At 42.4% G+C, this 27,959-nt stretch overlaps 1 protein-coding gene across 1 annotated transcript; it reads right to left on the bottom strand.

The window, feature by feature from the left end:
- Positions 1-4,818: 4,818 nt before the first annotated feature.
- LOC123044698 (autophagy-related protein 8A) lies at positions 4,819-7,582 on the bottom strand. The gene is made up of 6 exons (XM_044467528.1): positions 7,337-7,582; positions 7,158-7,201; positions 5,757-5,812; positions 5,620-5,672; positions 5,197-5,315; positions 4,819-5,102 (listed from the first exon to the last, which is right to left on the bottom strand). The coding sequence occupies exons 2-6, from the start codon at positions 7,192-7,194 to the stop codon at positions 5,008-5,010; spliced, it is 360 nt and encodes a 119-aa protein (XP_044323463.1). The 5' UTR covers positions 7,195-7,201; positions 7,337-7,582; the 3' UTR covers positions 4,819-5,007.
- Between the last annotated feature and the right edge of the window lie 20,377 nt (positions 7,583-27,959).

The following is a 27,959-nucleotide window of genomic DNA, read 5'->3' as shown; positions in this document are numbered from 1 at the left end:
CCTTCATGGTCGATGGAACGTCTTCTCCCACTGAATGCACATCGTCCGAAGGCCTGAAATAAATCCAGGAAAATGCGAGCACCAATGTCAAGTTTAGGACTTGAACTTTGGCAGGATGAGTATACCACTGTCCTCCTGCATACAACAACAGGTTGGTTCCGCGTTGTTGCGTGTTGTTGTCCCGCGTCGATTGTCCCCCACACTGGGTATGATCGATTTTGTCCCTAAAATAATTGTATGAGATGAGAGAGAATAAAAGGAGTGAGAGTGAGAGAAACGTATTACCCCTTGAACTTATCTTTTCCCTTTATTTCTTGCTTCATTTTTTTCTTTTTTTGTAGATGTTTGTTTGACAACGTCGTGTTTTTGACTGCCCATTTCTTCTCCTTTTTTTGGGAGAATTCTTTTCCTGGGATTTTTTTTGGAGAATTTTGTATTGATTTCTTTTTTTTTCTTTTTCTCATTTTTCAATTCATGATATTTTTAGCATGTGGACACTTTTTGAAGTATGCGCACATTTATTAAAATTTATGATGTATTTTTTAAATTTGTGAATTTTTTAAATATATAAACACTTAAAAAAGATTTGAACGTTTTAAAATCGGATATGCTAAATCTTATCTAGATGAAATTTAACTATGTGTCATTTAAGTTGTGGTTCATTTGATCTATTTGATGTAATCTTTGCACAAACTTGATCCCGCTTTGTTTTTGTCGCGCGCCCCCCGGTCATGCGTCCCGCGTCGTCGCGATATTCAGTTGTCAGCTCATATTTGTTAGGCCCATGTTATGTATGGCCTCTGTTTTATTTTTTCCTAGCTATTTTCATGCTTATTTTGTCATTTTGTTATTGGCATGCTTTGTAGAAGAGGAAAGACAGGGAACTCTCTTTATTGTCTCTTTTATCATCTTCATTCTACAGCTGCTTTGCCTCCTCATTCCTCTTTCTCTCTCTATATTTTCCCTTTGTCTTCCATTAGAGCTAACACCTTTTTTCGTGCGACTTTTTTTCTCCCGAGTTGCAACACCACCCTCAACTTGATGAAGACGGATGGTTCAATTAGCGAGCATGGGAAGGCTTGTGGAAGCTTAACAATAAAAGGGGGATATATGTGTTCTCTCAAGCAATTAAGAACAAGACCATACACAATCGGGACCATGCATTTTTTCCGTCTTAGTTGCACGTCCACTATTAACCTGCAACTAAGCTCAACCCTTTATTTTGTCTCCAGTTTCAAGTCCATCCTCGACTCGCAGCCGGACTCGATGTTTCTTCTGTATTGCAACTGATTTTGAATTTTTTTTCTGCAGTATGTAATCCACCCTTAACATACAAGTCGGCCTGACTTTTTTTTGCCTCGATTGCAAATCCACCCTCAACGCATATTACAGTGTCAAGATGATCAGGCACAAAACCCCGAGAAGTCAGCAATGGCTATCTTCAAGACCAAAGATACTCGGCTTCCTCTTCATCAAGTCACGAAATTCAACCCTTAGTTAGCAGCACCAAAACTAGAGCAGGCCCAAGACAAGCATCTCTTGCAGCAAACTTCATGGAGGCCTCAATCACACATCAGATGGAAAGGGAAGAGCGATGGGAACCACCTCTGAAGGAGTTTGTGAAGGTGAATGTGGATGCATCTTTTTACGGAGATAATCATAAGGGGGTCATTAGTGTTGCCATTAGAGACATTAAAGGGAGATTTATTGCTACCAATAATTATAGTATCCCTGCTATTTTTTATTTTCTTTCGCCTGAAGCCTTAACACGTCAGGAAGGACTTATGCTAGCTGACACAATGGGATGCAATCACCTTGCTTATCAGCTCAAATAACATGGAAGTTATAAACACCGTGAATGATGAAGTTCATGCAACGAGTAATGTAGCTAAGGTTTTCTTTTCACTGATTTCCCTTTCTAGAGAATTTGCTAAGGTAAATTTTGTTCATGAGAATCGCGAACCTAATGTGGTTGCCCATGAGTTGGCGAGATTGGCAAAGTATCAACATCCTTGTACTTGGTTAGATGATCCTCCACCCTCTCTAGTACCGCTTTTTAGTGCATGATGCAACATATTTCAAATGAATAAAGATGTGCTTTGAGTGTAAAAAAAGGATGACCGATTTTTTTCCATCTAAGCCTCCAACTATACATACATGTACACATATGGTGATTCAAATTGACATACGTGGTATCTTATTGATATCTATACCACTATAAAGTGTATAAATAACTTTAAATATGGACCCTTGGATAAAGGCAATCTTATGGTATATGTGTGTCAAATCCGTGCATTATTGATCCTTGGATATCATCTCCACTCCCACTAGATTCTCACATGTATTATCTAGAAGGTTCCATGGTTGAGCAAGCGCAATGCACAAACCTCAAAACACAAGCACTTCTTTGTTCTAGAATTTCTCATAATTTAATTCCCCAAAGTTGTTTCGTCTAATTAATTTTCATTCTTTACTTTAGGATTTACAATGAATGCACAATATGCACAAATCCCAAAACACAAGCCCTTCCCCTTCATCCTAAAATCTTTCATATTTTATTTTCTTAAACTTTTTTCTTCTAAGTGAATTATCATTATTTTTTTACTTTAAGATTTATAATGCATAATAGGACAAGCACATCACATGCACTTCTCATTTGTTCTACACTCTTCCTTATTTTATTTACTCTATGTTTTTTCTTCTATAGAATTTGCATTCACTTAGTTTATGATTTTTTGAAGGCTATGATAACATGTTTATAAATTATATTTGTCTTTGATGATGCAATACTTGCTACTCGAAATTGCAATACAAGATACCTAAAGAAAACGTGTTAGTATAACTCACAAAAGTTTCATGCAGTTCTATAACCATGCGATCTTTGAATATGTTGTACCTATAATTTAATTTTAATGGGGTGAATTACAAGAATAAAATCAACATCTACGTTATGTATATATGACACAAAATTTACATGTTATAATTTGGTACGGTAATATTCATTCATACTTTCATTGTCTAAGCTACCATGTGCAATGCACGACTACCTTACTAGTATACCTAAATAGTTGATCCCCACTCTCACATGCACCTATGTCAAGTCATCACACCACATGCACCGAAAAAGACCTGCTTTAACATGCACCATACATGGTACTCACGTTCAATAAATTTTCTATTAACATGCAAGCATGCTACCTCAACATACAATATGCAAGAGAGAGGACCACCTCAACATGCAACCATGCATATTGAAAAAGCTCATATCAACATGCAAACATGCATGAGAATTTTTATTATATTGTTCTATATATATTTAATAAATATATTGTACAATTATACAATGATCAAACACAATAAATCATACTACCTCCGTTTCATAATATAGTGCATATAGATTTTTTTTAAAGTCATGCTTTCTAAACTTTGACCAAGTTTATAGAGAAAACTATTTATATCTACGATACTAAAAATATAAAATATAAAATTACATCTTACGATGAATCTAATGATATAGATTTATCATCCTAAATGTAAATGCTTTTCTCCACAAACTTGGTCAAAGTTTGTGAGGTTTGACTTTTCAAAAAAACTATATGCATCACATTATGGAATGGAGGGAGTATATATTTTCAGTTTTATTTTTACATTATTCTAAATATCCATGTTTCATACAACTAAATATCGTAAAATATTTCCTCAACAACGTGCGAGGTAGAACGTGGGTCGAAGCCAACCACTGGATGCACGGCCGTCCTAGTTGAAATAATTGCAAACAATTTTCGCAAGCACCGCACGGATACCATCTCTGGTTTCGTTTGCAGTTGGGCATAGTATAAACTGGTGGTATAGTGGACCAGAAGTTTGCTTTCCCGTTTACAGTTGAGCATATATTGCTGCACAAGGGCAAACTAGTAGTAGTAGAGACGTGAACAAGATCAAAAACATGTTTGGGTGGGCACACCACATCAATGCATCATTATGGGTAGCAGCGATCATCACGTATAATTTCGAACAAGGAATGATAACCAACGCCAAGCGTGCTCAGATAGAAAACACACTCCATGCATTTCACATCAGAAAAGGTCCTCTTTTACGTTTACAGGCTTAGACCATCCCTAATCAATCCCCTAAATTTTAGAAGAGTAAATGTCGAGTAAACCCTAGTGAAGTGTTTTTACTCTAAATTTTGTTGTTTGTAGTCGATTCTCTAAATTTTAGCAGAGTAAACGTCGAGTAAACCTTAGTGATATTTTTAAGTTTTGTCGTGTCTAGCCGATCCCCTGAAGTTAATGAAGTAAAAGAAAATTTAGCTTATGCATTTTGTCGAACACTTACTATGCGCCTGCACTTCATCAAACACTTACTATGGGCCTCCACGGTTTCTTAGCAATCTCTAAAATTTTCTGTATCTGCCCGGCGCCACACGCAGCTCGGCCTCGCGCCCGTAGGAGCGAAGACAGGCTCACGTCCGACTCCTTCCACGTCTCCAAGACGCCTGTGCAACCGCTTCCATCGCAGCAGCGCCTCACCCTGCGCAAGAGGCACAACTCCGCGAGGAGCACATCATGCTGTCCATGCCTGTGGGCAGGTACGTCACCGACGCCATGAGGCAGAAAGAGGGGCGGAGGACGCAGCTGGGGCTGGTCGGGCGAGCAGGTGTAAGTGTAATCCTCAGGGAGGCTGTTTTTAGGGATTGGCTAGAGATGCCCTAAAAGGGCAGTTCTCAAACAAAAAGGACAGCCCCAGACGGTTCTGCTGCCACTAATTTGCGATTGAAATCATCCCAGAGCATGAGGAACATAAACCAGACGAGAATTGATAAATCTTCGACCCTTTATAGTAATAGATAGAGTTTTACAGGCCGTTCTAACATTCAGATGATAAAATACCACACTTAAAGCATTAAACCATGAGAGCAATCCACCAGCATACTAGTGATAGTATGTACACAGACGTCGCAACCTGAACATCCATTCATTTATTTACAGTGGCAGCGCACATGGATTAGGCAGAGCCGAAAGTGTTCTCGCCACTGTAAGTCATGTACAGGAAGCCGTCCTCGTCCTTGTTTTCTTCATAGATCGCTGACATCAACGAAGCTGCCAAAAAAGGAACATCGATAGATGAGGATTGTGGGCAGAACATATGACCAATAACAAAGTATTTATTAATATGTTTATTTATAAACATTACCAGTCGGTGGCAAGGTGCTATTCACAAAGACGAAGATGGCCTTTTCTGGGCTCAGCTTGATCCTCTTCCGCACCACGTAGACAAACTGGCCAACAGTGAGGTCGGCAGGGACAAGGTACCTGCAAACAGAGCAAGACAATAAATCAATAATACAGATTCCAAACATGAGCAGCAGACAAGAAAATTATTTCAAGACCAAGTTATTAAATTAACAATAGAACAAATAGCCAACAATTATATCGAAGAGAGCACATCCAAACATAACAAATTGTTATGGGCATACAAGACAAATGGAAATGAAATATTGGCAAGTTAAAGATTGCGTCTCTAGATGCAGCTGAGAGCAGAGCTCAACCCCAGAAAGCAATGAAAAGAACTGCTCATCTGCAATCAGAATACGAGTGATGAAGAAGAATAGCTTACTTCTTCTTATCAATTTCCGGGACATCAGACTTATCAGCCTTCTCAACGATCACCTGAAATGACCACAGAACTCAATTAGGAGAAATGAATGTTGATAATCTACCACATGTAGAAGGTAAGTCCAGAGATATATATACCGGAATTCTGTCAGCATACTTCTCACGGATCCTAGCAGATTCAGCTTGCCTCCTTTCTATAAAAAGGTAATTTTAATCACATGAGATGAAAATAACTTGACACTGGAAGAACATTTAAAGCAGTGCAAAACGGAACCAAAAGAAATACTTGAGACCATTTGTAAAATATCTCTTAAACCTAAGGTCCGTTCAAAAACGGGGGAATACTTTTGGCAATCCATAGGAGAAGCCAAACGATATATTCAATCGCACCAGTAAGACAGAAGGCACCAAACGATCACAACATTGCTGGTTACCTAACTAGTAAAACAGAATCTTATGAATCTGATCTAACAAGAATTATACAAAAGCATCCAGAAAGCAAGGCATTCAGGAATATGAATAAAGATAGTCTCAGAAGTAAACTCTATTGCAGGATGATAAACCAATTTAATATCAAACAAAATCATCTAAAAGGGTAATTTTAATCACATAAGATGAAAATAACTTGACACTGGAAGAACATTTAAAGCTTGAACATGTTCTCATTAGAGTTTTTAGTGGAGACAGTAACTGTGCATATAACATAAGCATCAACCAGTGCAAAACGGAACACACTCAAGATAGTACATCATTAACAAAAGAAATACTTGAGAACATTTGTAAAATATTTCTTAAACCTAAGGTCCGCTCAAAAACAGGGGAATACTTTTGGCAATCCATAGGAGAAGCCAAATAATATATTCAATCACACCAATAAGACAGAAGGCGCCAAAGGATCACATAATTGCTGGTTACTTAACTAGTAAAACAGAATCTTATGAACCTGATCTAACAAGAATTGTACAAAAGCATCCAGAAAGCAAGGCATTCAGGAATATGAATTAAGATATAGTCTCAGAAGTAAACTCTATTGCAAGATGATAAACCAATTTAATATCAAACGAAATCATCTAAGACCATCGAAGTTATCTTTGCAGCACCATTCAATAAGAATACAACTCAATCTGAAAAACAGAGACTACTGAATTGATAAACCAAGTCTACTTGATTTTAATCCTTTTGATGTAATATATATGAACTAATATTAGTGTAGATGGTGCTTCAATGGAATATCAATCTGAAACACGCCGACAACCATCTGCCCTCAATAATGTAACAACGGCATATGGGACAAGAAATAATTCCCGGAATAACACATATTAGCACGTTGCCTGAGCACGGAAGCAAATCAACTATAACCATATTATCACGTCACGTAACAAAAAGGCTAAACTAGTTTCAGTCGAACAACTCGTCTGACAAGTTTAAATAAATCTAGTGGAATACCACCCTCTTATACTATCGATCAGACGAAAAACCATGTCAGAGCCTAAATTGAAAGAAACTAACAGGGTGAGGGGCAAGGGAGAAGGAGCAAACCCAGGGGGTGCTCGGTCTTGAAGCAAGTCTTGGCCATCTCCAACCTGCGATCGATCGAAACAATCTACCGATCAAATCGACCGAGGCTAATAAAACGACAAGAAACCGAGCGGACGATGAACCCCAAATTCTCCGAAATTTGGCCGGATCTTTTGGGGAAAAAAGATGGAGGGGCTCACCGACGGAAGGGCGCAGCCTGGGACGAGATTGATCGAGGCGATCGGGCCGGCGGAATCGAGGGGAGACTGGATTGGAAGTCGCTCGGCGGAAGCAACCGGAGGGAAGTCGCGGGGTAGGGTTTGGTGGTGGGTGGCGTGTCGCGGCTATTTAAGAGGACCTTTCCTGTGGGGAATCTTATGCCGTACCCCTTGGGGTCTAGTTGTATTGCGTGCACAACTCTATAGGCCACACGGTTTCGCCGGTTCGTTCTGTGCAAAGGAGTTATAAACCGAACTTGTATTGAATTCCGTCACGCATGCTCCTCATTAACTTACGTACTTCGTTTTTTTTAAAACAAACAGCTTTTGTACTTCTCGCCGAACTCTAATCGTTGGATGTGAATCGGTCGTCTCGAGATCGGCGGAGGGCCTTGCGTCCATTAGTCCGGGCTTAGGCTGGTCTATGTTACTTATACTAGTGTCATGCATATGACACTAGTCTAAGTTATTAGAGCATCTCCAGCCGTTCGCCGCCAGGGCGCCAAAAAAGAGCGGCCTAGGGGCGAACCGGCGCTAGATCGTTCCCTGGGGTTCGGTTCGCTCCCAGTCACGTGCCCACGGTCGCCGCGGGTTCGGCGAAGTTCGTTTCAATTTTTTTGCAAACTCGGTGATTTTTGCATGAACTCAGCCATTTTTTGTCGAAATTTATACAAAAACTTAAAAATATGCATGAACTAACTTCAAAACTAACTAAATAGCCTAGACGCTGCCGCCACCGTCGCCGCCGCCGCCGTCTACATGTCGAGAAGCATGTAGAAGCGGGTGTAGTCGCCGCCGCCGCCGCCGTCGTCGTCGCGCGCCTCACCTGCGACGTCCCTGCTGCATCCCTCGCCGGGGTCGCCGACAGCGCTTGACGGCCCGGCCTCGCCCTCGTTGTCGTTGTCGATGATGATAACGCCGCCTACTCGGCGACGCGGCGACGCTCCTCGGCGCGGCTACGGGCCTGGGTCTCCAGGTATGCCCGACGCTGGCGGCGCACCTGCTCGCGGACGTAATCCTCCCTCGCCCATTTGAGGGCGGACTCGTCGTCGAGGGTCACCATGCCGGCGTGCTCCGGCTTCATGGAGAGCATGTCCGGCTCGGGGTTCGGCCGGACCAGGCGGACGGAGCGTCTCGTCGGTGCCGTCGCAGGCAAGGGCTCGTTGATGACGAGGGCGCCGTTGCGAGCGCGACGCCCGAGCGGTGTCTCCTCCGGCTCGGGCTTGACGGGGCGGAGGGCCGGCAAGCCGGAGCCCGACGACGAGGACGACCCCGGCTCCATTCGCCGCGGCATCCAGGAACTGCCGCGGCGGCGAGAGAAGGAGGGTCGCGTAGGGTACTCCAGCCGCGGCACATTGCCGGTCTCGATGTGGTCGAGGACGGCGTCAAGTGTGCGGCCGGGGATGCCCCACCACTCGCGCCGTCCTTCGGAGTTGAGGCGGCCGCGGGGGATGATGCCATTGACGGAGGCGATCTGCTCCTCGCGGCGGCGCTGGAAGTACAGCGTCCACAGCGTTTCGCTGTCGGGCACGTACCTCGGCTCGTTCCGCTGCTCCTTCGTCGACGAGGAGCGGATGTGGGCGATCTCCGCCCGCCGTGCCGCCCCTTCGGGCACCGGCGGGACCGGGACGCCGCCGGCGCTTGATACGTCTCCAACGTATCTATAATTTTTGATTGTTCCATGCTATTATATTACCCGTTTTGGATGTTTACGGGCTTTACTTTACACTTTTATATCATTTTTAGGACTAACCTACTAACCGGAGGCCCAACTCGAATTGTTTTTTTTTTTGCCTATTTCAGTGTTTCAAAGAAAAAGAATATCAAACGGAGTCCAAACGGAATGAAACCTTCGGGAGCGATCTTTTTGGAACAAACATGATTCAGAGGACTTGGAGTGGAAGTCAAGAAACAAAGGAGGCGGCCACGAGGGTGCCCCACGCCCCCCCTAGGGCTGGGCGCCCCCACCCTTGTGGGCACCTTGGGCGTCCACCGACCTACTTCTTCCTTCTATATATACCCATGTACCCCGAAAACATCAGAAGCGACCACGAAAAACTATTTCCATCGCCGTAACCTTCTGTATCCGCGAGATCCCATCTTGGAGCCTTCGCCGGCGCTCCGCCGGAGCGGGAATCAATCATGGAGGGCCTATACATCATCTCCAAGGCCTCTTCGATGAGTTGTGAGTAGTTTACCACAGACCTTTCGGTCCATAGTTATAAGCTAGATGGCTTCTTCTCTCTCTTTGAATCTCAATACAAAGTTCTCCTTGATCTTCTTGGAGATCTATTCGATGTAACTCTTTTTTTGGTGTGTTTGTCGAGATCCGATGAATTGTGGGTTTATGATCAAGTTTATCTATGAGAAATATTTGAATCTCCTCTGCATTCTTTTATGTGTGATTAAGTTATTTTTGCAAGTCTCTTCGAATTATCAGTTTGATTTGGCCTACTAGATTGATCTTTCTTGCAATAGGAGAAGTGCTTAGCTTTGGGTTCAATCTTGCGATGTCCTTTCCCAGTGACAGCAGGGGCAGCCAGGCACGTATTGTATTGTTGTCATCGAGGATAAAAAGATGGGGTTTATATCATACTGCATGAGTTTATCCCTCTACATCATGTCATCTTTCTTAATGCATTACTCTGTTCTTTATGAACTTAATACTCTAGATGCATTACTCTGACAGCAGGGGCAGCCAGGCATGTATTGTATTGTTGTCATCGAGGATAAAAAGATGGGGTTTATATCATACTGCATGAGTTTATCCCTCTACATCATGCCATCTTTCTTAATGCATTATTCTGTTCTTTATGAACTTAATACTCTAGATGCATGCTGGATAGCGGTCGATGTGTGGAGTAATAGTAGTAGATGCAGGCAGGAGTCGGTCTACTTGTCACGGACGTGATGCCTATATACATGATCATGCCTAGATAATCTCATAATTATTCATTTTTCTATCAATTGCTCGACAGTAATTTGTTCACCCACCGTAATACTTATGCTATCTTGAGAGAAGCCACTAGTGAAACCTATGTCCGCCAGGTCTATCTTTTATCATATAAGCTTTCAATCTACTTTTATTTGCATCTTTACTTTTTCAATCTATATCATAAAATACCAAAAAATATATTTATCTTATCATATTATCTCTATCAGATCTCACTTTCGCAAGTGGAGGGTTGACAACCCCTTTATTGCGTTGTTTGCGAGTTCTTGTTTGTTTATGTAGGTGCGTGGGACTTCTCAGGAGCCTCCTACTGGATTGATACCTTGGTTCTCAAAAATTGAGGGAAATACTTATGCTACTATTATTGCATCACCCTTTCCTCTTCAAGGAAAACCAACGCAAGCTCAAGACGTAGCAAGAAGGATTTCTGGCGCCGTTGCCGGGGAGGTCTTTGCTCGAGTCAAGACATACCAAGTACCCATCACAAACTCATCTCCCTCGCATTTTCTTTATTTGCCATTTGCCTCTCGTTTTTCTCTCCCCCACTTCACCCTTGCCGTTTTATTCGCTCTCTCTTTCCCAATCTCCTCTCTCTTTTGCTTGCCTTTTTGTTTGCTTGTGTGTTGGATTGCTTGTCGCGATGGCGCAAGACAATACCAAATTGTGTGACTTTTCCATTACCAATAATAATGATTTCCTTAGTACTCCGGTTGCTCCTCTTAATGATGTTGGGTCTTGTGAAATCAATGCTGCTTTGCTGAATCTTGTTATGAAAGATCAATTCTCCGGCCTTCCTAGTGAAGATGCCGCTACCCATCTAAACAACTTTGTTGATTTGTGTGAGATGCAAAAGAAGAAAGATACGGATAATGATATTGTTAAATTGAAGTTATTTCCGTTTTCACTTAGAGATCGTGCTAAAGTTTGGTTTTCGTCTTTGCCTAAGAATAGTATTGATTCATGGAATAAGTGCAAAGATGCTTTTATCTCTAAGTATTTTCCTCCCTCTAAGATCATCTCTCTTAGGAACGATATTATGAATTTTAAACAAATTGATCATGAGCATGTTGCCCAATCTTGGGAAAGAATGAAATTGATGATTCGCAATTGCCCTACTCATGGTTTGAATTTATGGATGATCATACAAAATTTTTATGCCGGATTGAATTTTGCTTCTAGAAATCTTTTAGATTCGGCCGCGGGAGGCACGTTTATGGAAATCACCTTAGGAGAAGCTACTAAACTCCTTGATAATATTATGGCTAATTATTCTCAATGGCACACCGAAAGATCTACTAGTAAAAAGTGCATGCTATAGAAGAAATTAATGTTTTGAGTGGAAAGATGGATGAACTTATGAAATTGTTTGCTACTAAGAGTGCTCCTATTGATCCCAATGATATGCCTTTGTCTACTTTGATTGAGAATAATAATGAATCTATGGATGTGAATTTTGTTGGTAGGAATAATTTTGGTAACAATGCTTATAGAGGAAACTTTAATCCTAGACCGTTCCCTAGTAATTCCTCTAATAATTATGGAAATTCCTACAATAATTCTTATGGTAATTTTAATAAGATGCCCTCTGATTTTGAGAATAGCGTTATAGAATTTATGGTCTCTCAAAATAATTTTAATGCCTTGCTTGAAGAAAAATTGCTTAAAGTTGATGATTTGGCTAGGAACGTTGATAGACTTTCGCTTGATGTTGATTCTTTGAAACTTAGATCTACTCCTCCTAAGCATGATATCAATGAGTCTCTCAAAGCTATGAGAATTTCCATTGATGAGTGCAAAGAAAGAACCGCTAGATTGCGTGCTAAGAAAGATTGCTTTGTAAAGGCGTGTTCTTCTAGTTTCCATGAAAATAATGATGAAGATCTAAAAGTTATTGATGTGTCCCCTATTAAATCTTTGTTTTGCAATATGAATCTTAATAATGATGGGACTGGAGATGAGTCAACTTTAGTTAAAAGGCGTCCCAATGATTCGGAGTTCTTAGATCTTGATGCTAAATTTGGTAAAAGTGGGATTGGAGAGGTCAAGACTTTAAATAGCATTGAACCCACTATCTTGGATTTCAAGGAATTTAATTATGATAATTGTTCTTTAGTAGATTGTATTTCCTTGTTGCAATCCGTGTTGAATTCTCCTCATGCTTATAGTCAAAATAAAGCTTTTACCAAACATATTGTTGATGCCTTGATGCAATCTTATGATGAAAAACTTAATTTGGAAGTTTCTATACCTAGAAAACTTAATGATGAATGGGAACCTACTATAAAGATTAAGATTAAAGATCATGAGTGTTATGATTTATGTGATTTGGGTGCTAGTGTTTCCACAATTCCGAAAACTTTATGTGATATTCTAGGTTTCCATGATCTTGATGATTGCTCTTTAAATTTGCACCTTGCAGATTCCACCATTAAAAATCCTATGGGAAGGATAAATGATGTTCTTATTGTTGCAAATAGGAATTTGGTTCCCGTAGATTTTATAGTTCTTGATATAGATTGCAATCTTTCTTGTCCTATTATTCTTGGTAGACCTTTCCTTAGAACGATTGGTGCGATTATTGATATGAAGGAAGGGAATATTAGATTCCAATTTCCATTAAGGAAAGGCATGGAGCACTTTCCAAGAAAGAAAGTTAAATTACCTTATGAATCTATCATGCGAGCTACTTATGAATTGAGTGCCAAAGATGGCACTACTTAGATCTATCCTCGCTTTTATGCCTAGCTAGGGGCGTTAAACGATAGCGATAGTTGGGAGGCAACCCAATTTTATCTTTGTTTTTTGTTTTTGCTTCTGTTTAGTAATAAATTTTGCATCTACCTTCTGTTTAGATGTGTTTTCATGTTTTAATTAGTGTTTGTGCCAAGTAGAACCTATAGGATAACCTATGGTGATAGTTAATTTGATTCTGCTGAAAAACAGAAACTTTGCATGCACGTAAATAATTTTAGTAATTCACAGAAACGTGCTTTTGCGTTGATTCTTTTTTCTGTAGATCAATAGACAAATTTCCCAGGACTTAGTATTTTTGTAGGATTTTAGAGTTCCATAAATATTCGAGAGTTATAGATTACTACAGGCTGTTCTGTTTTTGACACATTCTGTTTTCCGTGTGTTGTTTGCTTATTTTGATGCATCTATGGCTAGTATGTAGGGGTATGAACCATAGAGAAGTTGGAATACAGTAGGTTTAACAGCAATATAAATAAATAATGAGTTCATTACAGTACCTTTTGTGGTGGTTTTTCTTTCTTGCACTAACGGAACTTATGAGATTTCCTGTTGAGTTTTGTGTTATGAAGTTTTCAAGTTTTGGGTAGAGATTTGATGGACTATGGAATAAGGAGTGGCAAGAGCCTAAGCTTGGGGATGCCCATGGCACCCCAAGATATGCAAGGATAACCAAAATCCTAAGCTTGGGGATGCCCCAGAAGGCATCGCCTCTTTCGTCTTCGTCTATCGGTAACTTTGCTTGGAGCTATATTTTTATTCGCCACATGATATGTGTTTTGCTTGGAGCGTCTTGTATGATATTAGTCTTTGCTTTTTAGTTTACCACGGTCATCCTTGCTGTACACACCTCCTGAGAGAAACCCACTTGATTGGAATTTATTAGAATACTCTATGTGCTTCACTTATATCTTTTGAGCTAGATAGTTTTTGCTCTAGTGCTTCATTTATATCTTATAGAGCACAGCGGTGGCTTAATTTTGTAGAAATTGTAAATCTCTCATGCTTCACTTATATTATTTTGAGAGTCTTTTAGAACAACATGGTATTTGTTATGGTTATAAAATTGGTCCTAGAATGATGGGCATCCAAGTTGGGTATAATAAAAACTATCATAGGAAGTGAATTGGATGCTATGATCAATTTGATACTTGATAATTGTTTTGAGATATGGAGGTAGTGATATTAGAGTCATGCTAGTTGGGTGATTATGAATTTAAAGAATGCTTGTGTTGAAGTTGGCAAGTCCCGTAGCATGCACATATGGTAAAAGTTGTGTAACAAATTTAAAACATGAGGTGTTCTTAGATTGTGCATCCTTATGAGTGGCGGTCGTGGACGAACGATGGTCTTTTCCTACCAATCTATCCCCCTAGGAGCATGCGCGTAGTGCTTGGTTTTTGATGACTAGTAGATTTTTGCAATAAGTATATGAGTTCTTTTTGACTAATGTTGAGTCCATGGATTATACGCACTCTCACCCTTCCATCATTGCTAGCCTCTTCGGTACCGTGCATCGCCCTTTCTCACCTTGAGAGTTGGTGCAAACTTCGCCGGTGCATCCAAATCCCGTGATATGATACGCTCTATCACACATAAACCTCCTTATATCTTCCTCAAAACAGCCACCATACCTACCTATTATGGCATTTCCATAGCCATTCCGAGATATATTGCCATGCAACTTTCCACCGTTCCGTTTATCATCATGACACACATCATCATTGTCATATTGCCTTGCATGATCATGTAGTTGACATCGTATTTGTGGCAAAGCCACCATGCATAATTTTTCATACATGTCACTCTTGATTCATTGCCCATCCCGGTACACCGCCGGAGGCATTCATATAGAATCATATCTTGTTCTAATCTCGAGTTGTACATGAGTTGTAAATAAATAGAAGTGTGATGATCATCATTATTAGAGCATTGTCCCCAAATAAAAAAAAGAAAGGCCACAGAAAAAAAAGAAAAAAGAAAAAAGGAAAGGCCCAAAAGAAAAAAAAAGAAAAAAAGAAAGAAAATAAAATAAAATAAAAAGGGGGCAATGTTACTATCTTTTTCCACACTTGTGCTTCAAAGTGGCACCATGTTCTTCATATAGAAAGTCTTTTATGTTGTCACTTTCATATACTAGTGGGAATTTTTCATTATAGAACTTGGCTTGTATATTCCTATGATGGGCTTTCTCAAAATGCCCTAGGTCTTCGTGAGCAAGCAAGTTGGATGCACACCCACTAGTTTCTTTTGTTGAGCTTTCATACATTTATAGCTATAGTGCATCCGTTGCATGGCAATCCCTACTCCTCATGTTGACATCAATTGATGGGCATCTCCATAGCCCATTGATTATCCTCGTCAATGTGAGACTTTCTCCTTTTTTGTCTTCTCCACACAATCTTCCTCATCATATTCTATTCCACCCATAGTGCTATATCCATGGCTCACGCTCATGTATTGCGTGAAAGTTGAAAAAGTTTGAGATTATTTAAGTACGAAACAATTGCTTGGCTTGTCATCGGGGGTGTGCAAGATGGGAGCATTTTTGTGTGACAGAAATGAAGCATGACCTAACTATATGATTTTGTAGAGATGAACTTTCTTTAGCCATGTTATTTTGAGAAGACATGATTGCTTTGATTAGTATGCTTGAAGTATTATTATTTCTTATGTCAATATGAACTTTTATTTTGAATCATTTGGATCTGAACATTCATGCCACAATAAAGAAAATTACGTTGAGAATCATGCTAGGTAGCATTCCACATCAAAAATTCTGTTTTTATCATTTACCTACTCGAGGACAAGCAGGAATTAAGCTTGGGGATGCTTGATACGTCTCCAACGTATCTATAATTTTTTATTGTTCCATGCTATTATATTACCCATTTTGGATGTTTATGAGCTTTACTTTACACTTTTATATCATTTTTGGGACTAACCTACTAACCGGAGGCCCAGCCCGAATTGCTGTTTTTTTGCCTATTTCAGTGTTTCGAAGAAAAGGAATATCAAACAGAGTCCAAACGGAATGAAACCTTCGGGAGCGATCTTTTTGGAACAAACATGATCCAGAGGACTTGAAGTGGAAGTCAAGAAACAAAGGAGGCGGCCACGAGGGTGCCCCGTGCGCCCCCTAGGGCTGGGCACGTCCCCACCCTCGTGGGCCCTTCGGGCGTCCACCGACCTACTTCTTCCTCCTATATATACCCATGTACCCCGAAAACATCAGAAGCGACCACGAAAAACTATTTCCACCGCTGTAACCTTCTGTATCTGCGATATCCCATCTTGGAGCCTTCGTCGGCGCTCCGCCGGAGGGGGAATCGATCATGGAGGGCCTCTACATCATCTCCAAGGCCTCTCCGATGAGTTGTGAGTAGTTTACCACAGACCTTCGGGTCCATAGTTATTAGCTAGATGGCTTCTTCTCTCTCTTTGAATCTCAATACAAAGTTCTCCTTGATCTTCTTGGAGATCTATTCGATGTAACTCTTTTTGCGGTGTGTTTGTCGAGATCCGATGAATTGTGGGTTTATGATCAAGTTTATCTATGAGAAATATTTGAATCTCCTCTGAATTCTTTTATGTGTGATTAAGTTATCTTTGCAAGTCTCTTCGAATTATCAGTTTGGTTTGGCCTACTAGATTGATCTTTCTTGCAATGGGAGAAGTGCTTAGCTTTGGGTTCAATCTTGCGGTGTCCTTTCCCAGTGACAGCAGGGGCAGCAAGGCACGTATTGTATTGTTGCCATCGAGGATAAAAAGATGGGGTTTATATCATATTGCATGAGTTTATCCCTCTACATCATGTCATCTTTCTTAATGCGTTACTCTGTTCTTTATGAACTTAATACTCTAGATGCATGCTGGATAGCGGTCGATGTGTGGAGTAATAGTAGTAGATGCAGGCAGGAGTCGGTCTATTTGTCACGGACGTGATGCCTATATACATGATCATGCCTAGATAATCTCATAATTATTCGCTTTTCTATCAATTGCTCGACAGTAATTTGTTCACCCACCGTAATACTTATGCTATCTTTAGAGAAGCCACTAGTGAAACTTATGTCCCCCGGGTCTATCTTTTATCATATAAGCTTTCAATCTACTTTTATTTGCATCTTTACTTTTCCAATCTATATCATAAAATACCAAAAATATATTTATCTTATCATATTATCTCTATCAGATCTCACTTTCGCAAGTGGCCGTGAAGGGATTGACAACCCCTTTATTGCGTTGGTTGCGAGTTCTTGTTTGTTTATGTAGGTGCGTGGGACTTCTAAGGAGCCTCCTACTGGATTGATACCTTGGTTCTCAAAAACTGAGGGAAATACTTATGCTACTATTGCTGCATCACCCTTTCCTCTTCAAGGAAAACCAACGCAAGCTCAAGACGTAGCAGCGCTCAGTCTCCACGAACCAGGCACGCGCATGTCGGGGAGCGCCGGGTACTTGGCCTCGTATAGAAGGCGTGCCTCCGGCTCCTGGAGGTGTCGGCGGCCGAAGCCGTTCGCCGTTGCGTTGTCGCCTGGGTATCTCTCCGCCATGGTTTCGCTCATCGGCGGGCAAGGGAGTGGTGGGAGAGCTCGCCGGCGATGAAAAGGCTTTCACTGGAGGTAGAGGGGGAGGCTGTGGCGCTCACCGGCGGGGAGGGGCGCCTTTTATAGCCGAAGCAGGGTGGCCGGGGGGGGGGGGGGCGCATGCGGGAGGACACGTGGCGTATGCGGGCGGGACGCGCGTCGGCGGCGTCTTCACTGCGCCGCCCGTGAGGCATCAATGGAGGCTGACCGGCGCGGCAGCGCGACAGCCTTTGCATTGATTCCCGTAGGAACCGAGGCGATGAGGTCGACGAAGCGGCTGTCTCGCTGACTCGGCAGGCCCGCGGCTGTTTCACGCCAAAACACTTGCCCCGGCGCCCCCGGGCGCCCCCCGGCGCGTCGGGTTCGGCCTGGGTCCGCCGGCGCTGATTTCGGCCCAAGCTGGCGAAAAACGGGCTCCTGGGGGCGTGACTAGGCCATTTTTTCGCCGCCGGTGCAAAAAAATTGCCTGGGGAGGCCGTTCTGGGAACGCGGCTGGAGATGCTCTTACCACCATATAGTGCAAAGTAACATAGTAGTAGTGTCATAGATTGCTTCATTTATTAGCTCATAGACTCATTTTGCCTCGGGAATCGCTATGCTACAATAACATATTATTTTAGCACAAGCACCTCTTTCCTCATTAAATACTTGTCACATAAGCAAAATTGTCTTGGGATGTGTTAAGTTACTACCTAAGTTACCTCCACTATGGCTAGCCTTAGGGTTCCTTTGATACAAATGAATTTCATAGGATTTTTACAAGATTTGGATCCTTAGTATGTGATGGTCGTTTGATTTGTAGGATTGGAATCCTTAGGACTTTTTCTATAGGATTCATTTTTACTACATTTTGAAGAAACTTTTCATCCACTCAAACTTCTTTGTAGAATTCCTTTGTTTTTCCTGTGCTATCAAACACTTCTCCAAATCCCATAGGATATAAGAGGACATGACACTCTATTCCTACATTTTTCCTGTTCCTGCATTTTGAAAACCTACAAATCAAAGAGGCCCTTACTTATGGATGGCACAATTTCCGATGAATATTGCTTTGCCTTTCAAAAAAAACTTATTTATAAACTATCAATCAAGGTAGTTCAAAATACACCAGAAGTAAAAATTACATTTAAATTTGTAAACCACCTACCGATGACCACAAGCATTGGAACGAGCCAAAGACATGTCGATGTGATTGCGCCTTCCTCACTAGCACCGAACAAAACTTGCTGTAGTTCACAGTCAAAAGTCATCATGCTAACACCCTATAGGACTAGCGCACCAGAACAACAATCACAATCGATGAAGAAAAGTGTAGACCGAAAGTATCTAACCTGTAGAAACACAACACAAACGAATGAACGAATGAACGAAGACCGGACCACAACCAATGAAGAAAGGTGTAAATCAAAAGTATCCAACCTGTAGATACACGAACACAAATGAACAAAGACTGGATCCAAGCTGATCCACCGAAGACAGACCCCGACTAAATCCCATGAGATCCGACGGAGACACACCTCCACAAGCTCTTCGACGACGCTAAAAGCTGTTGGGGAATGTAGCAGAAATTCAAAATTTTCTACGCATCACCAAGATCAATCTATGGAGATACTAGCAACGAGAGAGAGGGGAGTGCATCTTCATACCCTTGAAGATCGCGATGCGGAAGCGTTACAAGAACGCGGTCGGTGGAGTCGTTCACGAAGCGATTCAGATCGCGGCCGAATCCGATCTAAGCACCGAAGAACGGTGCCTCCGCGTTCAACACACGTGCAGCCCGGTGACATCTCCCGTGCCTTGATCCAGCAAGGAGAGAGGGAGAGGTTGGGGAAGACTCCATCCAGCAACAGCACAACGGCGTGGTGGTGATGGAGGAGCGTGGTACTCCAGCAGGGCTTCGCCAAGCACTGCGAGAGACGAGGAGGGAGAGGGGTAGGGCTGCGCCAGGAGAGAGGGAAACTCATGTTCTTGGCAGCCCCAAAACCCCCACTATATATAGGGGAAGGGGAGAGGGGGCCGGCCCCCTCTAGATCCCATCGAGAGGGGAGGGGCGGCGGCCAGGAGGGGAGGCTTTCCCCCCAAGCAAGGTGAAGGCGCCCCCTTCCCCTAGGGTTTTCAACCCTAGGCGCCTTGGGCCCTTGGGGAGGGGCGCACCAGCCCACTAGGGGCTGGTTCCCTCCCATATTCAGCCCATCAAGCCCCTCGGGGCAGGTGGCCCCACCCGGTGGACCTCCGGACACCTTTCGGTGGTCCCGGTACAATACCGATAACGCCCGAACTTTTCCGGCGATTGAAACTGGACTTCCCATATATAAACCTTTACCCCCGGACCATTACAGAACTCCTCGTGACGTCCGGGATCTCATCCAGGACTCCGAACAACGTTCGGTAACCACATACAAACTTCCTTTATAACCCTAGCGTCATCGAACCTTAAGTGGGTAGACCCTACGGGTTCGGGAATCATGCAGACATGACCGAGATAGCTCTCTGGCCAATAACCAACAACGGGATCTGGATACCCATGTTGGCTCTCACATGCTCCACGATGATCTCATCGGATGAACCATGATGTCAAGGATTCAAGCAATCCCGTATACAATTCCCTTTGTCAATTAGTACATTACTCGCCCGAGATTCGATCGTCGGTATCCCAATACCTTGTTCAATCTCGTTACCGGCAAGTCACTTTACTCGTTCCGTAATGCATGATACCGTGGCTAACTACTTAGTCACATTGAGCTCATTATGATGATGCATTACCAAGTGGGCCCAGAGATACCTCTCCGTCATACGGAGTGACAAATCCCAGTCTCGATTCGTGCCAATCCAACAGACACTTTCGGAGGTACCTGTAGTGCACCTTTATAGCCACCCAGTTACGTTGTGACGTTTGGCATACCCAAAGCATTCCTACGGTATCCGGGAGTTGCACAATCTCATGGTCTAAGGAAACGATACTTGACATTAGAAAAGCTTTTAGCAAACAAAATACATGATCTTGTGCTATGCTTAGGATTGGGTCTTGTCCATCACATCATTCTCCTAATGATGTGATCCCGTTATCAATGACATCCAATGTCCATGGTCAGGAAACCATAACCATCTATTGATCAACGAGCTAGTCAACTAGAGGCTCACTAGGGACATGTTGTGGTCTATGTATTCACACATGTATTACGGTTTCCAGTTAATACAATTATAGCATGAACAATAGACAATTGTCATGAACAAGGAAATATAATAATAACCATTTTATTATTGCCTCTAGGGCATATTTCCAACAATCTCCCACTTGCACTAGAGTCAATAATCTAGTTCACATCACTATGTGATTGCAATGAATTCAACACCCATTGGGTTTGATCATATCTCGCTTGTGAGAGAGGTTATTAGTCAACGGGTCTGAATCTTTCAGATCCGCGTGTGCTTAACAAATCCCTATGTCATCTCCTAGATGCAGCTACCACGCACTATTTGGAACTATTCCAAATAACTGCTCTACTATACGAATCCGGTTTACTACTCAGAGTGATCCGGATTAGTGTCAAAGTTTGCACCAACGTAACCCTTTACGATGAAATCTTGTACCACCTCCATAATCGAGAAAATTCCTTAGTCCACTAGTTACTAAGGATAAGTTTGACCGCTATCATGTGATCCATTCCTGGATCGCTCTTGTACCCCTTGATTGACTTCATGGCAAGGCACACTTCGGGTGCGATACACAGCACAACATACTATAGAGCCTACGTCTAAAGCATAGGGGACGACCTTCGTCCTTTCTCTCTCTTCTGTCGTGGTCAGATCTTGAGTCTTACTCATTGCTCACACCTTATAACACAGCCAAGAACTCCTTCTTTGCTGATTTGTTTGAACTCCTTCAAAATCTTGTCACGGTATGTATTCATTTGAAAGTACTATTAAGCGTTTTTTATCTATCCTTATAGATCTTGATGCTCAACGTTCAAGTAGCTTAATCCAGGTTTTCCATTGAAAAACACCTTTCAAACAACCCTATATGCTTTCCAGAAATTCTACATCATTTCCGATCAACAATATGTCAACAACATATACTCATCAGAAATTCTATAGTGCTCCCACTCACTTCTTTGGAAATACAAGTTTCTCATAAACTTTGTATAAACCCAAAATCTTTGATCATCTCATCAAAGCGTATATTCCATCTCCGAGATGCTTACTCCAGTCCTTAGAAGGATTACTGGAGCTTTGCATACTTGTTAGCATCTTTCAGGATTGACAAAACCTTCTGGTTGTATCACATACAACCTTTCCTCAAGAAAATCATCAAGGAAACAATATTTTGACATCCTATCTGCAAGATTTCATAAATAATGCATCAACTACTAACATAATTCCAACAGACTCTTAGCATCGCTACGAGTGAGAAACTCTCATCATAGTCAACTCATTGAACTTGTCGGAAAACATCTTAGCGACAAGTCGAGCTTTCTTAATGGTGACACTTACCATCATTGTATGTCCTCCTTTTAAAATCCATTTGTACTCAAAAGCCTTACGACCATCGAGTAGTTCTTCCAAAGTCTATACTTTGTTTTCATACATGGATCCTCTCTCGGATTTTATGGCCTCGAGCCATTCGTCGGAATCCGGGCCCACCATCACTTCTACATAACTCGTAGGTTCATTGTTGTCTAGAAACATGACCTCCAAGACAGGAGTACGTACCACTCTGAAGTAGTACGCATCCTTGTCGACCTACGAGGTTTGGTAGTGACTTGATCTGAAGTTTCATGATCACTATCATAAGTTACCACTTCAATTGGTGTAGGCGCCACAGGAACGACTTCCTGTTCCCTGCTACACACTAGTTGAAGTGACGGTTCAATAACCTCATCAAGTCTCCACCATCCTCCCACTCAATTCTTTTGAGAGAAACTTTTCCTCGAGAAAGGACCTGTTTCTAGAAACAATCGCTTTTGCTTCTGGATCTGAAATAGGAGGTACACCCAACTGTTTTGGGTGTCCTATGAAGATGCATTTATCCGCTTTGGGTTTGAGCTTATCAGGCTAAAACTTTTCCACATAAGCTTCGCAGCCCCAAACTTTTAAGAAATGACAGCTTAGGTTTCTCTCAACCATAGTTCATACGCTGTCATCTCAACGGAATTACGTGGTTCCTATTTGAAGTGAATGCAGTTGTCTCTAATGCCTAACCCATAAACGATAGTGGTAATTTGATAAGAGACATCATGGTATGCACCATATCCAATAGGGTGTAGCTATGATGTTCGGACACACCATCACACTATGGTGTTCCAGGCGGTGTTAGTTGTGAAACAATTTCCACAATGTCTTAATTGTGTACCAAACTCGGAACTCAGATATTCATCTCTATGATCATATCATAGACATTTTATCCTCTTGTCACGACGATCTTCAAATTCACTCTGAAATTACTTGAACCATTCAATAATTCAGACTTGTGTTTCATCAAGTAAATATACTCAGTATCTACTCAAATCATCTGTGAAGTAAGAACATAACGATATCCACTGCGTGCCTCAGCACTCATTGGACTGCATACATCAAAATGTATTACTTCCAACAAGTTGCTTTCTTGTTCCATTTTTACTGAAAACGAGGCTTTCAGTCATCTTGTCCATGTGGTATGATTTGCATGTCTCAAGTGATTCAAAATCAAGTGAGTCCAAACGGTTCATCTGCATGGAGTTTCTTCATGCGTATATACCAGTAGACATGGTTCACATGTCTCAATCTTTTCAAAAATAAGTGAGTCCAAAGATCCATCAACATGGAGCTTATTCATGCATTTTATACCAATATGACTCAAATGGCGGTGCCACAAGTAGGTGGCACTATATCATTACTATCTTATATCTTTTGGCATGAACATGTGTATCACTACGATCGAGATTCAATAAACCATTCATTTTAGGTGCAAGACCATTGAAGGTATTATTCAAATAAACAGAGTAACCATTATTCTCCTTAAATGAATAACCGTATTGCGATAAACATAATCCAATCATGTCTATGCTCAACGCAAACACCAAATAACAATTATTTAGGTTTAACACCAATCTCGATGGTAGAGGGAGTATGCGATGCTTGATCACATCAATCTTGGAAACACTTCCAAACCATATCATCATCTCACCTTTAGCTAGTCTCCGTTTATTCCGTAGCCTTTTATTTCGAGTTACGAACACTTAGCAACTGAACTGGTATCAATTACCATGGTGCTACTAGGAGTACTAGTAAAGTACACATCAATATAATGTATATCCAATATACTTCTGTCGACCTTGCCAGCCTTCTCATCTACCAAGTATCTAGGGTATTTCTACTTCAGTGACTGTTCCCGTCATTACAGAAGCACTTAGTCTCGGGTTTGGGTTCAACCTTGGGTTTCTTCACTAGAACAGCAACTGATTTGCCATTTCATGAAGTATCCCTTCTTGCCCTTGCCCTTCTTGAAACTAGTGGTTTCACTAACCATCAACAATTGATGCTCCTTCTTGATTTCTACTTTCGCGGTGTCAAACATTGCGAATATTTCAAGGATCATCATATCTATCCCTGATAGGTTATAGTTCATCACAAAGCTCTAGTAGCTTGGTGGCAATGACTTTGGAGAAACATCACTATCTCATCTGGAAGATTAACTCCCACTCAATTCAAGTGATTTTTGTACTCAGACAATCCAAGCACAAGCTCAGCGATTGAGCTTTTCTCCCTTAGTTTGCAGGCTAAGAAACTCGTCGGAGGTCTTATACCTCTTGACATGGGCAGGAGCCTGAAATCCCAATTTCAGCCCTCGAAACATCTCATATGTTCCACGACGTTTCGAAATCGTCTTCGGTGCCTCAATTCTAAACCGTTTAACATTGCTGAACTATCACGTAGTTATCAAAACGTGTATGTCAGATGTTCAAAACATCCACAGACGATGTTCGAGGTTCAGCACACCAAGCGGTGCATTAAGGATATAAGCCTTCTACGCAGCAATGAGGACAATTCTCAGTTTACGGACCCAGTCCGCATAATTGCTACTATCAACCTTCAACTAAATTTTCTCTAGGAACATATCTAAAAACAGTAGAACTAAAGCGCGAGCTACGACATAATTTGCAAAAAACCTTTTGACTATGTTCAGGATAATTAAGTTCATCTTATGAACTCCCACTCAGATAGACATCCCTCTAGTCATCTAAGTGATACATGATCCGAGTCAACTAGGCCGTGTCCGATCATCACGTGAGACGAACTACTCATCATCGGTGAACATCTTCATGTTGAGCGTATCCACTATACGACTCATGTTCGACCTTTCGGTCTCTTGTGTTCCGAGGCCATGTCTGTACATGCTAGGCTCGTCAAGTCAACCTAAGTGTTTCGCGCGTGTAAATCTGGCTTACACCCGTTGTATGTGAACGTTAGAATCTATCACACCCGATCATCACGTGGTGCTTCAAAACAACGAACTTTCGCAATGGTGCACAGTTAGGGGAAACACTTTCTTGAAATTATTATGAGGGATCATCTTATTTACTACCGTCGTTCTAAGCAAATAAGATGCATAAACATGATAAACATCACATGCAATCAAATAGTGACATGATATGGCCAATATCATTTTGCTCCTTTTGATCTCCATCTTCGGGGCTCCATGATCATCATCGTCACCGGCATGACACCATGATCTCCATCATGGTGTCTCCATGAAGTTGTCTCGCCAACTATTACTTCTACTACTATGGCTAATAGTTTAGCAATGAAGTAAAGTAATTACATGGCGTTATTCAGTGACACGCAGGTCATACAATAAATAAAGACAACTCCTATGGCTCCTGCCAGTTGTCATACTCATCGACATGCAAGTCGTGATTCCTATTACAAGAATATGATCAATCTCATACATCACATATATTACATTCATCACATACTTCTTGGCCATATCACATCACACGACATATGCTGCAAAAACAAGTTAGATGTCCTCTAATTGTTGTTGCAAGTTTTTTACGTGGCTGCTACAGGTTTCTAGCAAGAACGTTTCTTACCTATGCCAAAACCACAACGTGATATGCCAATTGCTATTTACCCTTCATAAGGACCCTTTTCATCGAATCCGATCCGACTAAAGTGGGAGAGACAAACACCCGCTAGCCACCTTATGCAACTAGTGCATGTCAGTCGGTGGAACCTGTCTCACGTAAGCGTACGTGTAAGGTCGGTCCGGGCCGCTTCATCCCATGATGTCGCTGAATCAAGATAAGACTAGTAGTGGCAAGTAAATTGGCAAAATCGACGCCCACAACAACTTGTGTTCTACTCGTGCATAGAAACTACGCATAGACCTAGCTCATGATGCCACTGTTGGGGAACGTAGCAGAAATTCAAAATTTTCTACGCATCACCAAGATCAATCTATGGAGATACTAGCAACGAGAGAGAGGGGAGTGCATCTTCATACCCTTGAAGATCGCTATGCGGAAGCGTTACAAGAACGCGGTCGGTGGAGTCGTTCACGAAGCGATTCAGATCGCGGCCGAATCCGATCTAAGCACCGAAGAACGATGCCTCTGCGTTTAACACACGTGCAGCCCGGTGACATCTCCCGTGCCTTGATCCAGCAAGGAGAGAGGGAGAGGTTGGGGAAGACTCCGTCCAGCAACAGCATAACGGCGTGGTGGTGATGGAGGAGCGTGGTACTCCAGCAGGGCTTCGCCAAGCACTGCGAGAGACGAGGAGGGAGAGGGGTAGGGCTATGCCAGGAGAGAGGGAAACTCATGTTCTTGGCAGCCCCAAAACCCCCACTATATATAGGGGAAGGGGAGAGGGGGCCGGCCCCCTCCAGATCCCATCGAGAGGGGAGGGGCGGCGGCCAGGAGGGGAGGCTTGCCCCCCAAGCAAGGTGGAGGCACCCCCTTCCCCTAGGGTTTTCAACCCTAGGCGCCTTGGGCCCTTGGGGAGGGACACACCAGCCCACTAGGGGCTGGTTCCCTCCCATATTCAGCCCATCAAGCCCCCCGGGGCAGGTGGCCCCACCTGGTGGACCTCCAGACACCTTTCGTTGGTCCCGGTACAATACCGATAACCCCCGAACTTTTCCAGCGACTGAAACTAGACTTCCCATATATAAATCTTTACCCCCGGACCATTCCGAAACTCCTCGTGATGTCCGAGATCTCATCCGGGACTCCGAACAACATTCGGTAACCACATACAAACTTCCTTTATAACCCTAGCGTCATCGAACCTTAAGTGTGTAGACCCTACAGGTTCGGGAATCATGCAGACATGACCGAGACAACTCTCTGGCCAATAACCAACAACGGGATCTGGATACCCATGTTGGCTCCCACATGTTCCACGATGATCTCATCGGATGAACCACGATGTCAAGAAGTCAAGCAATCCCGTATACAATTCCCTTTGTCAATCGGTACGTTACTCGCCCGAGATTCGATCGTCGGTATCCCAATACCTCGTTCAATCTCGTTACCGGCAAGTCACTTTACTCATTCCGTAATGCATGATCCCGTGGCTAACTACTTAGTCACATTGAGCTCATTATGATGATGCATTACCGAGTGGGCCCAGAGATACCTCTCCGTCATACGGAGTGACAAATCCCAGTCTCGATTCGTGCCAACCCAACAGACACTTTCAGAGGTACCTGTAGTGCACCTTTATAGCCACCCAGTTACATTGTGACGTTTGGCACACCCAAAGCATTCCTACGGTATCCGGGAGTTGCACAATCTCATGGTCTAAGGAAATGATACTTGACATTAGAAAAGCTTTTAGCAAATGAACTACACGATCTTGTGCTATGCTTAGGATTGGGTCTTGTCCATCACATCATTCTCCTAATGATGTGATCCCGTTATCAATGACATCCAATGTCCATGGTCAGGAAACCATAACCATCTATTGATCAACGAGCTAGTCAATTAGAGGCTCACTAGGGACATGTTGTGGTCTATGTATTCACACATGTATTACGGTTTCCAGTTAATACAATTATAGCATGAACAATAGATAATTATCATGAACAAGGAAATATAATAATAACCATTTTATTATTGCCTCTAGGGCATATTTCAACAGAAGCACCGCTGGCCGCCGGGATGGAGCTACGTAGGATGAAGCTTATACCATCTTCAAGAAGTCGTCGCCGCCTCGTCTTTCCGAGCAGACCAAACGACAAATAAAAATGGCGCCCTCCCGCCGGCACGACCGAGATCCACTATGTGATAGTGTCCTGACTAGGGGGCCTCTCACCATGTCGTCTGCCGGC

The sequence above is a fragment of the Triticum aestivum genome, chromosome 2B (assembly GCF_018294505.1).
Source record: "Triticum aestivum cultivar Chinese Spring chromosome 2B, IWGSC CS RefSeq v2.1, whole genome shotgun sequence".
Taxonomy (NCBI): Eukaryota; Viridiplantae; Streptophyta; class Magnoliopsida; order Poales; family Poaceae; genus Triticum; species Triticum aestivum.
Note: the sequence above shows the minus strand (reverse complement) of the source record. Positions and strands in the feature narration are given on the sequence as shown.